Source organism: Strigops habroptila, chromosome 5 (genome assembly GCF_004027225.2).
Source record: "Strigops habroptila isolate Jane chromosome 5, bStrHab1.2.pri, whole genome shotgun sequence".
NCBI classification, from domain to species: Eukaryota; Metazoa; Chordata; class Aves; order Psittaciformes; family Psittacidae; genus Strigops; species Strigops habroptila.
In genome coordinates, this window is record NC_044281.2 from 63,168,531 (window position 1) to 63,181,252 (window position 12,722).

General features: G+C 40.3%; 1 protein-coding gene across 1 annotated transcript in view; it reads left to right on the forward strand.

Annotated features, from left to right (window-relative positions):
• WDFY4 (WDFY family member 4) overlaps window positions 1-12,722 on the forward strand; it is a 137,979-nt gene that overhangs the window by 110,719 nt on the left and 14,538 nt on the right. The window contains exons 52-54 of the mRNA XM_030488245.1: window positions 4,780-4,933; window positions 6,521-6,612; window positions 12,025-12,237. Coding sequence (XP_030344105.1) covers window positions 4,780-4,933; window positions 6,521-6,612; window positions 12,025-12,237 — 459 coding nt within the window. The remainder of the gene's footprint in view (window positions 1-4,779; window positions 4,934-6,520; window positions 6,613-12,024; window positions 12,238-12,722) is intronic.

A 12,722-nucleotide genomic window follows, 5' to 3' on the forward strand; every position in this document is an offset into this window, starting at 1 on the left:
GTGGCATAAAGAGCATTCCTGGGCCGGTTGAGGATGCACAAGTTCCGGTGGGTGGGGAATGAAAAGGATCATGGGATCAGCTCCCTGACAGATAGAGAAGTGGAGTGAGACTACATCCAGTGCTCCAGAAGGAATATTTTATTTTAGCTTGTTCTGGACTTGGCACTGTTTTATGGTGCCAAAAGCACTCACCATGGAATTGAATTTCATAGAAACTGAACTTTGACCTTACCTTTCCCAGCTGGTCAGCATAGAGGGGCACCAAATTTCCTGATTGCCCCCTTCAGCAGGCAGTTGATGATGCACAAGCACAGATGCAGGCTTTAGCAGACAGTTGTTCCCATTATTTCTGTAATGTGTTGTGTTACAGCAGGGTCTACCAGGAGGACAGATCCTTAAAAGTGTATTTTTTTAAGGAATGTCTTACTGAAATGTACCTATCCTTATGGAGCAACGTGAGCGAGACAACTAGGCCAGAGAGTTCCACACTCAGAGGCTTCTGTATGTATGGTGAGGGCTGGCCATGCCCCCTGCAGCTTTCCAAGTGCTTTGCTGTTGCGCTGGTCTTTTTTTTTTTTTTTTAAATGAACTAATACAAATAAAACGCTGTGCTAATTAAGTAATAAGCCCTATGATATCAGCTGTTGCCAGCAGTAGCTGATGGGTTAGTGAACCACCTGAGGCAATAGTTACCATTGCACTCTGTGAGCCATATGTTAGCTGCAGTCATGAATGACTGTGGAGCAGTTATTTCTTGTTGTAAACAACAAAGGCTGCTGTATCTCACTGGCACACTTTTCATGCATAACAAGTTCCCAGTCTGAGTAGCTGCTTTGCGGCTGTGATTATGTGTGATTAGCAGGTAACCAGCATTTTTGTGGGGATATTTACCTTCAAAGGCTGCTAAGAACTGAAGCTCTCAATTTTGCCTGGATGAGGATCCACTGAAACTGTTGAACTTCTTCCGCTCTCATTCCTTTGCTCTTATATTAGTGCATGTTCAGCTGAGCTCATTGCTGTTGCTTCCCCCAGGTAACTGGTCGTATAGCTGCATAGGTATTACTAACTGTGACACCAGAGAATTTTCTGATCAAGAAAAGAGCAGGTTGGAAAAGGAGTACTCTCAAACTTAAGACCTTGGAAGGGTGCTGAGCTGGGAGTTGTGAAGGCTTATCAGCATCTTAAAAAGTGGAAAAGCAATGCTTATAACTGCAAACTGCCAGTCTGAATGCACAACAACAAAATGCAACAATTTGGGTGCACACCTTGTGAAAAATGGGTGTTGGCGTAACATCCTGTTTTGCAAGTCATGATTTGCACATGACCACAGAAGAAGACAGTGAGGAAGCTTTGCTTCTAGTAAGAGAACTGTACAGGAGTTTACAAAACCTTATTTAATGTTTTATTTAAGTGTATTGAGATCTGACTCTAGAGAAATGTGTGTATGTGCTTTGCATATTGTACTGGAATGGGTGAAAAACTCTCTTGTCAGACAGGTGTTGAATGGTATCTCACACTTCACCTTAGTCAAGTGTCCCCTGAAATCTTTTCAGGAATTGGTCTCAGTATGACAAAAAAGCAGCAAAGATCTCTGTGTTTAGTGTCTTTGTTGGAAAGGCATTCTAGGACCCCATACCCTCAATAATTAGTGAGATTTGCTTTTGATTCAGCTCTGCTTTTATCCCCTTATATTCTTATCCCACTGCTGTTGCATTTCAGCTATCAGGCTGATCTTTCCTGGCATTTACCTCTCATAGGTACTTACAGAGAATAGAGTTCTTACTCTTGATTGTGTGCTGACTCTTGAGCGGTCATTTAAGCAGTCTGCAGGTAATTGCTTCTTAGCATCTCTGGGCATGTGATAAGACTGCACCTTCACAATCATCTCTTAGAAACACTTTGAGGTCTTTGGGTTTAAAGCACCACCAAGTATCAGTGATGCTTTGTTTTATAAACGTGGGAAGTTCTAACTTCTCTCGAGAGATCACTTCAATTAGTTGCTTTGTATATACCCTGCTGAACTCTAATTTTAAAAAGCATATTTTGATAGTATTCCTGATGACAATGTAAGGCCTCTACTGAAAGGAAAGAAAACAGAGACTTGCTGTGTTTTAGAAAAGCCGTAAGAGTTTGTGTCGACTTGCAATCTAAAGCCATAAAGCAATTCTTGATACTCTTTTTCCCTTTCAGTGCAGGTTTTGCATTCATAGAGAGAGAAAACTCATTAATTCTGATATAAATATATGCAAATAAATTTATTAATATAGGAAATGGGAAAATCAGTTATTGCTTCCTTTATAAATAATACAGGCTTAAGTTTTAAAGATATTACTTTTCCCTAAAATGAATTAGACAGCCAGGGAAAAAATCACATTTTTTCATGGTGGTAATATCTTTAACCAGATTTGTCGCGCTAACAGCATTTCCTATGTATATATTATTTTTATTTAATACAGGTAATCTTTTTATTACAAATCATATTGTTTCTCAGGAGATTACCATCAGGTCTCATAAAAGTTGCAAAAAAAGATGAAATAGCATCAATCACCACCAGACACAGCGTGCTGTGTGCAGATTAAATATACAAAACCCTTTAATATGCTTCAATGAGATACTTGTTAGCTGTTGATTTATTTATAGTCCTCCTTCTACTCTGTTTTAATTTCAATTTGAACTTGACTCCAAGGGTCCCTGCCTAGTAATGATCAAGAACAAGATGACCTTGTGCATCAGATTAACTCCAGCTAGGCTTACTCATGCGATTAGCCACTTTCTTACTCAATCCCTTGAGTGGGTGTGGGAAGGCTTCACAGTTGTCAGTGGTACAAGGAAGAAGGACAAGCAGGTACAGCAGAATTATGCTGTCATTTAGAGATGAGGCTGGACCAAACGCCTGGTCAGAATTCACCTCAGGGGAAACAAGGATGGGGTCTTTCCATCTGGAATGTATGTTGGCTTTTGGTGGGAGTCTATCTCAAAAGACAAGCAAAGAGATGTGGCTTCAGAATTTAGAATTTATTGCCTTCTGTGTTTTGATAGCTTATCCATGAGGGTAGTTTCTAACAAAAGATATGTCAAAAGTTATTTCTTGACTTGCAGTTCCCAGACTTAGCACAGTTTGTAGATCCAAAGGAGTTGCATCTTAAGTGTTCGGGTACTCCGGGAGTCAAAAGGGCAGTGCTTCTTACCGTCAGAAACCAATCTGGCAACTGCTGCACAGGCTTCATCTGGTCTATGTGGATCCCATCCACACAGCATGGAGATGCTTAGATGTTATTTTTCTACTTAATATATTGCAAGTCAAAGCTTCAGTTGGCTGTTGTGCAGAAGGACAGCATCCTCCTCATCTGACATATGCAACAGTCTACAGGCAGAGAGAATACTAACCAAAAGCTATCAAATTTTCCTGAGAGGTCAACCACAGACAGAACCTGACTGCATCTCACATTCATTAACAGATTGACTCCTGCACCAACTCTGGGTTTTAGTGTCTTCATTTTGCAATCCCATTGGCTTATACTTTTTGCCTAGTGAAACAGCTTTGAGTCATTCATACATTTTCACTGCACTGCAGAACTGTTTGAAGATACTTGTTCTATCTCTGACAATCTCTCATGAGCCCTGACAGTGAGATGTAGTGTTATGTCCCATGACATATAATCCAAATTAGTTAAACCCATGAAAAATACCTATATTAGCTTGGGAGCATGCAGCAGTTGGACAACTATATTGATGCCAGCACCTGAACTAGGTGTTAAGAAACAATTTGGTTCTGTTCACTTTATACTGTTAAAGAGTCAGCTGTTTCCTCAAATGTCTTGTTCTTTCTGACAAGCTCATTCAGATGATCTCCAAAAAAACTGATTTCTATTTGGTTATTTCCATTATTTTAGAAATTTTGTGTTAAAATAAATCCTTTCATGTTCAATGTGGGGATTCTTATGTAAAGGATTTTCACAAATACATACAGTATCTAAAATCCCATTAGAAAATCATGTAGGAAACATGGTTCCAATATAAGGTATATAGGCTTTATACACTGAGTATTTATTTTCACTCTTCTTGAGGCCTTGCTTCAGAATGATGTCCTCTGCTACTAAAGCTGCTTTTGTCTAGTGTTTGACTCTCATTAAACTAAATGTCTTTAAATGCTCTCAGGCTGTGAGGTAGCTTGTTTCTCCTTCCTTACACACCAGTTCTGCTTGGGACCCATATATTCTTCCTTTCTTCCCTTTTTTATGCTGTCCCTCCTTGCCATAAGGAATGAACAGTCCCTGCAGGCTCCTGCCCACTGTGCCTTTCCTGTTTGGCTGTATCTGATGAATGTTATTTCAGTGGTAGTGCACCTTCTCAAAGTTTTCAGGAGAATTGCAGATACGATTGTTCACAACTGTTTGGGTCACAACTGAAGTGAAAACACTGAAGTTGTGTCTACTGCTTGCAAATCACTTTGGGGTGAAAGGAATTAATTGCTCTCAGAAGCATTAGTGATGGGTATGCTGATAAGCTGCCTGTGGTCATTTCTGCTTGCCTTGTGTTATTGCAAGCTATGCTAAGACTCCAAGCTTCATGATATTCTCAACCTACAGATCTACAAATCACATCTAAGACAGTCCCTAATAAAAGATCACACTAAATAGAACTGTGACAGATCTTGAGATATCACCTAATCAAATATGTGATAAGGTAATTATTGCAAAGTTGGCTAGGATTCTACATCTGCTTTTTATTTAACAGATTATTCACACTGCAGTCTTTCTGTCTGTCTCCATTTCACAGGGCGGGAGTTTTGATGTTGCTGACAGGATGTTTCACAGTGTCAAGAGCACATGGGAATCAGCATCAAGGGACAACATGAGTGATGTCAGGGAACTCATCCCTGAATTTTTCTACTTGCCAGAATTCCTAACCAATGCAAATCACTTTGAACTTGGTAAGTTCTAGAAAGGACTTTAGTGCTCCCCTTCCACTCCGCAGAATCCTGCCAGGGAAAATGATGCAGATCATGTGTTGAGAGTTGGTCCCTGGACTATGTGGACTGAGGAAGCTCTCCAGCAATAAGAGATCAATTTTTATCAAAATAAGGCTACAAGAATACAAGCTTCTGATATCTGAATGATATCAGAAGAACCAAGTTTCCAGTTCAGAAAGGATTGTATTTCCTCTTAGTTGCTGTGCAAAGGAATTACACATTTTGTCAGACAAAGGCAGATTTTTATATAAGCAATCTAGTTGGCTGCTTTTGAAAATTTGGGCTGTATCATCACATCTGTGTTGCTGTGAACAATGTATTCATTTGACTTTTGGAGGCAGATTAATTATTAAATCATGTCAATGAAAGGTGGGGTTTTTTATAATCTGATGTAAGATTACAAGGTGATTAAATTTGCTAAATGTCCTCACTGTCATCCTGAAAGGTTCTGCACAAGTTGCATGAATTTGATATATTGTCCCTGACCTCAAGCAGCATCATAATCCCTTCTGGATGTACGCTGTCTCTAGACCTTTCTGCATCAGTGACGGAAGGTCAGAGAGAATCCAGAAAAAAAAAAAGTATTCAGAAATATGTATGGCAGTCACAATTCACTTCGCTTTACAGGAAATTCACATCATTTGCAATGCAAAGCTGCTTTTTTATAGAGGGCAGAGGTTGGTTAATAATTAAGGCAGAGGAGAAATACCTTAAGAATCATCCTAAACTGGTGATGGGAAAGGCAACTTAACTCATGGTATTGAGGTATACATATAATTTTGTTTAAGAACTCAGTGAAATGAGATGTGCTAAGACAAGAGCAGAATGGAAAAAATGATTGTTAAAAGATAAGAAAGCATTGGAGTAGCTTTATTCTGAGAGGAGGCCAAGAAACGGAGACTGGCTGAAATCAAGTTCCAGAGACCGATTCGGGTGGAATTAAGGGACCTGAAAAAGACATGAGAATCTTGACAATAGAGGACAATAGAGGAAGATTTTACAACAGGCAAAGCCAAGAACCTGAATCTGTTCATTGCTACACCGTAAGGAAACTTGCAGTAACAGACCTGAGCCTCAACTTAGATTTTAATTCATCAAGTTGCGCAACACTGTGCTCTGGTTTAAGAACATATGCTCGCCTTCTGAAAGGAGTCATATTGCAAAAGACTTGAGAACATAATCCCTCTGAGTGGCAGATTTAGTAGGATTATCTGGCAGTTAGGCCCACAGGATTATCTATAAAAACGAAGTTGTGCCAACAGGTTTGTTGTGTCTGAGTTTGCAGTCTGTGCTAAAATGGTTTGTGTGGAGAACATGCTTATTTTTACTGTATTAGTGACAGTTACTAGAACGTCTTCTCAGTGCTTTATTACTGGATCAGAAGTCCCAAGAGAAATTGTTTCTGCAGCGTTCTATGGCACTATATTTGATGTAGAACCTGAAACTTCATGTGGGAAAATCGCCTCATTTTCCTTTGACTTCAGCGTTTTAGAAAAGCTGCAACATGTATGATTCTTGTTTTTAATTCTCCCTTTATGATTCCTGCAGGCTGCATGCAGGATGGAACAGTGCTGGGAGATGTGCAGCTTCCTCCTTGGGCAGATGGGGACCCCCATAAATTCATTCTCCTGCACAGACAGGTCAGTGAACATCATGATTTGTGACAAAACGCTGAACTGGGTCCCAATAAAAATGAAATTCTGAAGGCCAGAGTCACATATCAAAATGTTAGATACAAATGCATCCTGCCTTTGCGACGTTTGTGTGGGTTCTTAACTTTGCAAATCTACTTGTCTGCCTAACAATTCACCCTGAAACAAGGCCAACTTTCCACACCAGGTGAGGTTTATATCTAGGTCTGTGGTATGGGTCTATTTCAGCCCATAAGTGGATGTGAACAGAACATAATGCATACATGTAGCATTTATATGCATACAGTTCCATGTTGTTGCTAACCAGCTCTGTTTTTATTTAAGCTATCTAATTCCATCTGAGTCATGCCAGGACTACAGTTATTTTTTTTTTGGTTTTGGAGGGAAAATCTAATGTGACTTCCTGCCTTTAATGGAGTCAGCCTTGGCAATTTGAAAGCAAATAGCTTTAAGGTCCTGAGACTTACTGCAATTAGTGCTATCTATTAATAGCTAGAAAGTCCTAACTTTTGTATGATGTCACCTGCTATGTAGTAGCGAGGGCAAATGCAATTCTGTATGTAAGCTGGTGCATTGACCACAGACTGCAGCGAACTATCTTGGTGCAGATCTTTTTGTTACTGCTAAAAAGAGAAGGGGATGTACTACTGTGCCCCTGTATTATCTTGTCAGATTTCCTCTGGCAAAATGAGTCCATCTGTATTTGCGAGTGCATGCAGATTGTTGGTGTGTACAAAAAATGTGATGATTATGTGTTAGCGTTGGTGGAACTAAACAAATAGCCCACGATTTTCAAGGCATTGCATCATCCTGGTTTGTCATGTGTACCTTCAGTTCCTGCCTCAGTGGGTTCTTCTCACCTCTTCTATGCTATGCAGGTCCTGCCCTTGGGGGTTCAGCTTTCACTCTCTATGATTGTAGGTGATTTTATCCAAACCTGTGGATACAACCATCTTCTCTATTTTAGTATTTCCAAATAAGCCTTTCCTCAGTTGACCTCTCCAAATGATGTTTTAAATTCTCTCTGACCTCTGATCTAAGTGAACATGGATATGATCTAAGCCTGTGCTTGCCACATTTTTGTGTAGTAGTCCTACCTTCATTTCTTTTTAAGGACAGTCGAGTGTATAGTGAGATATTTCTTTTTTTGGCTTAATTGATTAAAAGGTTCCTGTTAGTCTCTACTGTGAATTCATGACCTGAACACTTCATATCCATGTCAGAACAATAATGCTAAAATATATTTAAAATAAGTTAAATTTCTATATCTTGCTACTTTACTTATTTTGAAATGGATAACTTTTGCAAGTATTTACTAAAAACATTGTTTTCAGTCATTTGAAAATGTGATTGAAAGTTGACATCTACCACTTTTTTCCCCAGAATCCTGCCTCTAATACATGAAAGCTTGTGAATTAATGATATTCCAAGTTATGTGGTATGGAGAATAGCTGCTTACTATTATTAGCAGGTCTCAAGTATCTCCGTGCCTAGTGGCTTGACTGTGGTGTGCTGCCACACAGTTTAGTAACCTAAGCCAAGCCAGCACATTGAATTTACAGCATATTCAGTAACTAATCAGTCCCTTTGCAGAAGCTACATTAATCTTCTTGTCGTTTGTTTTACCTTCTATTCGTGTAGCAGTTACATGTGTAACTCAGATCACAGCCCCATATTACTGGGCTGACAAGCACACCGTGAGAAGACCTGCCTGGGGAAAAAAGTGTGTGGAAGAGCTTTTCACCAGAAAGCTAGCCAGGGGAAATGAGGGTGTGTCAGTAGTAACAAGAAAATGTCTCAATAAATCCTTTCAACTTTCTTTGTTATCAAAAAAATTCAAAATTATCTTTTCATTGCAATGTTTATATTAGATTACAGGTTGAACTGAAATAGTGTATTTTATAATGTAGCTGTTGTAATTAATATTGTATGGTATTTAGCCTCATTATTAGTAAAATAAAATTTTATCAGATTTAGAACTGGCGGAGGGGAGCAAATTTTAATACATGAGAAAACTCGAGAGTTGGGCTTTTTGTTCTGATTTGGAAAGACAATACTATTCAGTGTCTGAATTTCCCCCAGAACCTAGTTCTCATTTTTCAGACAGACCCGGACCCCTGCCTTTCCACCACCTATTAGCTTGAGCGGATAAGGAGAAAATGTTTTTGTAAAGAATGGAGACGCAGAAAGATTAAGAGCCATGTTCAGACTGCTTAAGTTCCTGTACATACACAGTAATATGTGTTACCAAGTCAGACATCTCTGAAGCTGCCTAGAGAGTGTGATTCAGAGGCTCAGAGCTCTAGTCACACTGCTGGATAGTGGAAGGGAAGAGAAACATGAGTTTTTGTCAGTGCCTGTAACCACATGATGACACATGTACTATGAGGAAGGAGACCCTTGTGTAAGTGTTATGGGCACTGCAGGCTTGCTGCTCAAAGTACAGTCCTTGCTCAAATGAAGAGTTGAGCCTAGGGAGTGCCCAATCCCTTCCCTTGCAGGAAGCAAATGCTACCCACTGCAAATAGATTTTGGCCACTGAGGTCAAATATGCAACAGTTCCCTGGTGTTCCCCAGTGGCTCCAGCAAAGGCATGGAGGTGTGAGGGCTCTCTGGTTCCTTTCTCTCCTCTCTCTCATGCTCTCCAAGATGCTTAGTCTCTGTTCTTCAGTTTCCCAAATATGGGAAAGACAACACTGTCCTTCCTTAACAGAGGTGCTGCAGACAGAAATGCATGGATGCCTGAAAGCTGCTGCAATTTCAAGCTGTTGTTGTCTAAAAGAAAAACATAAGGAGGAATGCTGTCTCTTATATTGTAGCTTGTTTGGAATGTAAAGTACAGAGCTGTGCTCCTTACTGCTCGTGTAATGGTGAGCGCTCTGAAGGCACTTAGATACAATGAAGAACATCTGCTTTTGCCTTGCAGTAAGGGTGCAGTTTGGAAACGAACCTATCAATCATCCCCGTATAACATGGGTTTGCTCTCATTGTAAAGCAATCTCAGATTGTGTGAACTAGATTTGGTTTGGATGAAACGAAACCAAAGGCTGCGCTCCAGTTGTGCACTCCAGATGCTGGTGGCAGTCAGCCTGTTAGAGCAGACTAGATCTAGTTTCAAGTAAAGCTCCCACAGTGCATGTAATGGGGATACTGGGCCCTCTCTACCATCTGTTCTGTTCTACAGACCTGCTTCCACTGAGCTGCACTATTTGATAACATTAGCACAGCTGATAAAGCCGCACAACTTTTACAAATTAATTTAAATCTCAAATAGGAGCAGTTTAGCACATGAAAGATCATGTTTATAGATTCACGTTCTTAATGATTTGCCGGACCTGATCACACCTTATGTATAGTCAGTCCAATATTCTCTCTTCAACCATGGCTAGTACTAGGTGTTACACAGGAGGGTGCAAGAAATCTTGCTGTGGAAAGAAAGTTGATTAGCCTGTCTGGGAAAGTTCACCTAAGCCTTGAATGAAATGAGGAGTTAGAGTTCTTGAATTCTGAAACATGAGGGTTTCTGTCTCCTCTGAAATAATCCACCAGATGGGAATGTACTTGTTACTGGTATCACGATCATTTTTAGGAGGCTTCACAGAAAGTTTGGTGCATTAAACAGGTCCAGGTCAGAAGAATTGTTCTTGACATACAACTCTGAGTAGCTCCCTGTTTCACATTTAATAAGTTAGGAATCTAATCTACTAAAGAATTTATTTACTTCCTCCTTAGACCACAAGTTCTGCCTCCCTGGCTGAGCTTGTCATAGTGCTCAGTGAAATACTGAGAGGCTGCACAGTTGCAGCCTGTTGGTTGCTTTGTTTTGCTCTGACAGTGATGCCAGGCAAAATTTACAGTTTGTAATTCATAGACTAACTGCTTTTATTAATAAGGATGAGTTCTGAGTCTGTTCATAAGTGCTTTCCTGTTGTTTGCAGGGTACAGATTGTATGCTGTGCTTGTTCTCTGAGCTGCTGTGTGATTGTTATAGCTGTGGGCAGGGTCATTTAAACCAGCTGCACTGGGCTAACTGTCTGCTCTGTGAAATGAGCCATTGTTCTGGATCCCATTAGCTTGCTCATTTCTGCTGTGCTTTGGGTGGGATGGTCTGCTTGGGAGACCTTTAACTGAGCATTGGGGAGTATTGCACAGTCAAATGATTCGGAGATAGGAAAGTGTTTTTAATAATGCTTAACACTGCTGCTTGAATCATTGGGCAGAGCCATTTGGGAATGCACAAAATTTTGGTGAATCAGGTGATGGCAGTACCATTTAGTGAAGCCTCGTGGGTAAGGCTGGCTAACCTGGAGGTGGGCAAAGGTTCAACTCAAACTTGTGTCCACTGCTTATGAACTTGTTGTCTGGGTCTTCCAAGCACAAGTTTTCTGCTTGATTACATTGAGCTTTCTAGGGAGCCCACACTGGGGTGGATGTATTACCATATAGCATGTCTACCAGTTTTCTTCAGTAGCAGTTGTTTCTTCTGGTCCCATTAATCCACACACCTGCCACTGTGGGTGGCAAATCTAATCAAAGTTAACCATTTCTTACTTTGGGAAAAAAGATCAGACACCAAGGTATTCCAGGATAAGGAAATCTGATGCTGCGACTGTCTGTGATTGAGCCATCCAAGGGTAGCAAAATGTTGATCAAACCCAGACAATCTTGAAACTTCTGATTTGATCAAATCTGAAACAGTCATACAACTGCCTTGCTGCACCCCAGCTCTGCTGTCTTGGCTTGCAACACCCCTTGCCATTTCACTACAAGCTCTGCATTCTCTTTGCTGGTTCATGGCGTGCAGCCTCTTCTGATGTACCCTTCAGACCCAACTTAAAGCCCCTCTTCTAGTCATTTCACTTTCCAATCTATGTTTGCGTATCTTCTCAAATAAAGTCTCTGCTATTCAGCGTGTCTTAACTTTACTTATTCTACAAATAGAAATTCACCTGTGGTTGTCTGTAGAGCCAAGTGGTGGTACCAAATGCTAACAAATTTTTTGCTCATTTAGACCATCTTGGTTGTAACAGCAGTATTGGGGAAGACATGATAGCACAGGCTTTAATGTGTGCTGGAAGTTGGAGGATGTGCAAAGATCTGTGGAGTGCTTGCACTTTGCTTTGTGGAACCTGTCTGTGTTGTCTCTGAGAATACTGCTCCTGCTGTCTGTTAAGTCAAGAATGCTGCACAATATGTCCTTTCTTTTCCTGTGGGGATTCACTTTTCATCACTTCAAGAAGTCAAATTCTGTGAGGATGTGCTGCGAATGGTAGTATTGGAGGAACTGAAAGTGTGAAGATTTCTTGCCAAGAATCTAAGTCTCCAGAAAGGATTAGAAAGTGAAAATGCATTTGTAACTGATACACTCTACTGGATTAAATAATTTTCCTTTGGTTTCAGGCACTGGAAAGTGACTATGTCAGTGCACACCTCCATCGCTGGATAGATCTGATTTTTGGCCACAAGCAACATGGCTCAGCTGCAGTGGAGGCAGTTAACACCTATCATCCTTACTTCTATAGAGACAAGACAGACCTCAATAACATTAAAGATCCTCTGATAAAGAGCACCATCCTGGGTTTTATTAGCAACTTTGGACAAATACCAAAGCAGGTACCACTTTATCATAAGAGTAGGGGGCATATTTTATTTTGATCTTACAGTATTTCAACTGGAAATCAACAATAAAAGCTTGTCAGAGACATTTTCTGATTTAAATCTGCTGAAAGATGGGCTAAAGATGTCTCCAGACTGTGTACCACATCAGTATGCACCCACACACAGAGTGTGATTCCACTTTCTAATCATGCTGTTCCTATTGTATGCCATAGAGCTGTGGCATCAAATCTGGGTTCTTCTCCTTTAGTACAGTCACATGAGTAAACCCTAGTCTGGGAACGGGTACAGCCAAATAAAAGCAGTTCAAAGTCTCACCTATACTTTTATCTTTTCTCCCAGATTGCTGTGAGGGAGGGATATAATTTGTGAGGGAGGGATATAATCTGATGAAAATGTAATAAGGTTAAGATTTTATTGTAATGAGGAGGTTCATGTCCAGAGTCTATGATTAAGGATTTAAACAGATGTCTCTCCTGCAT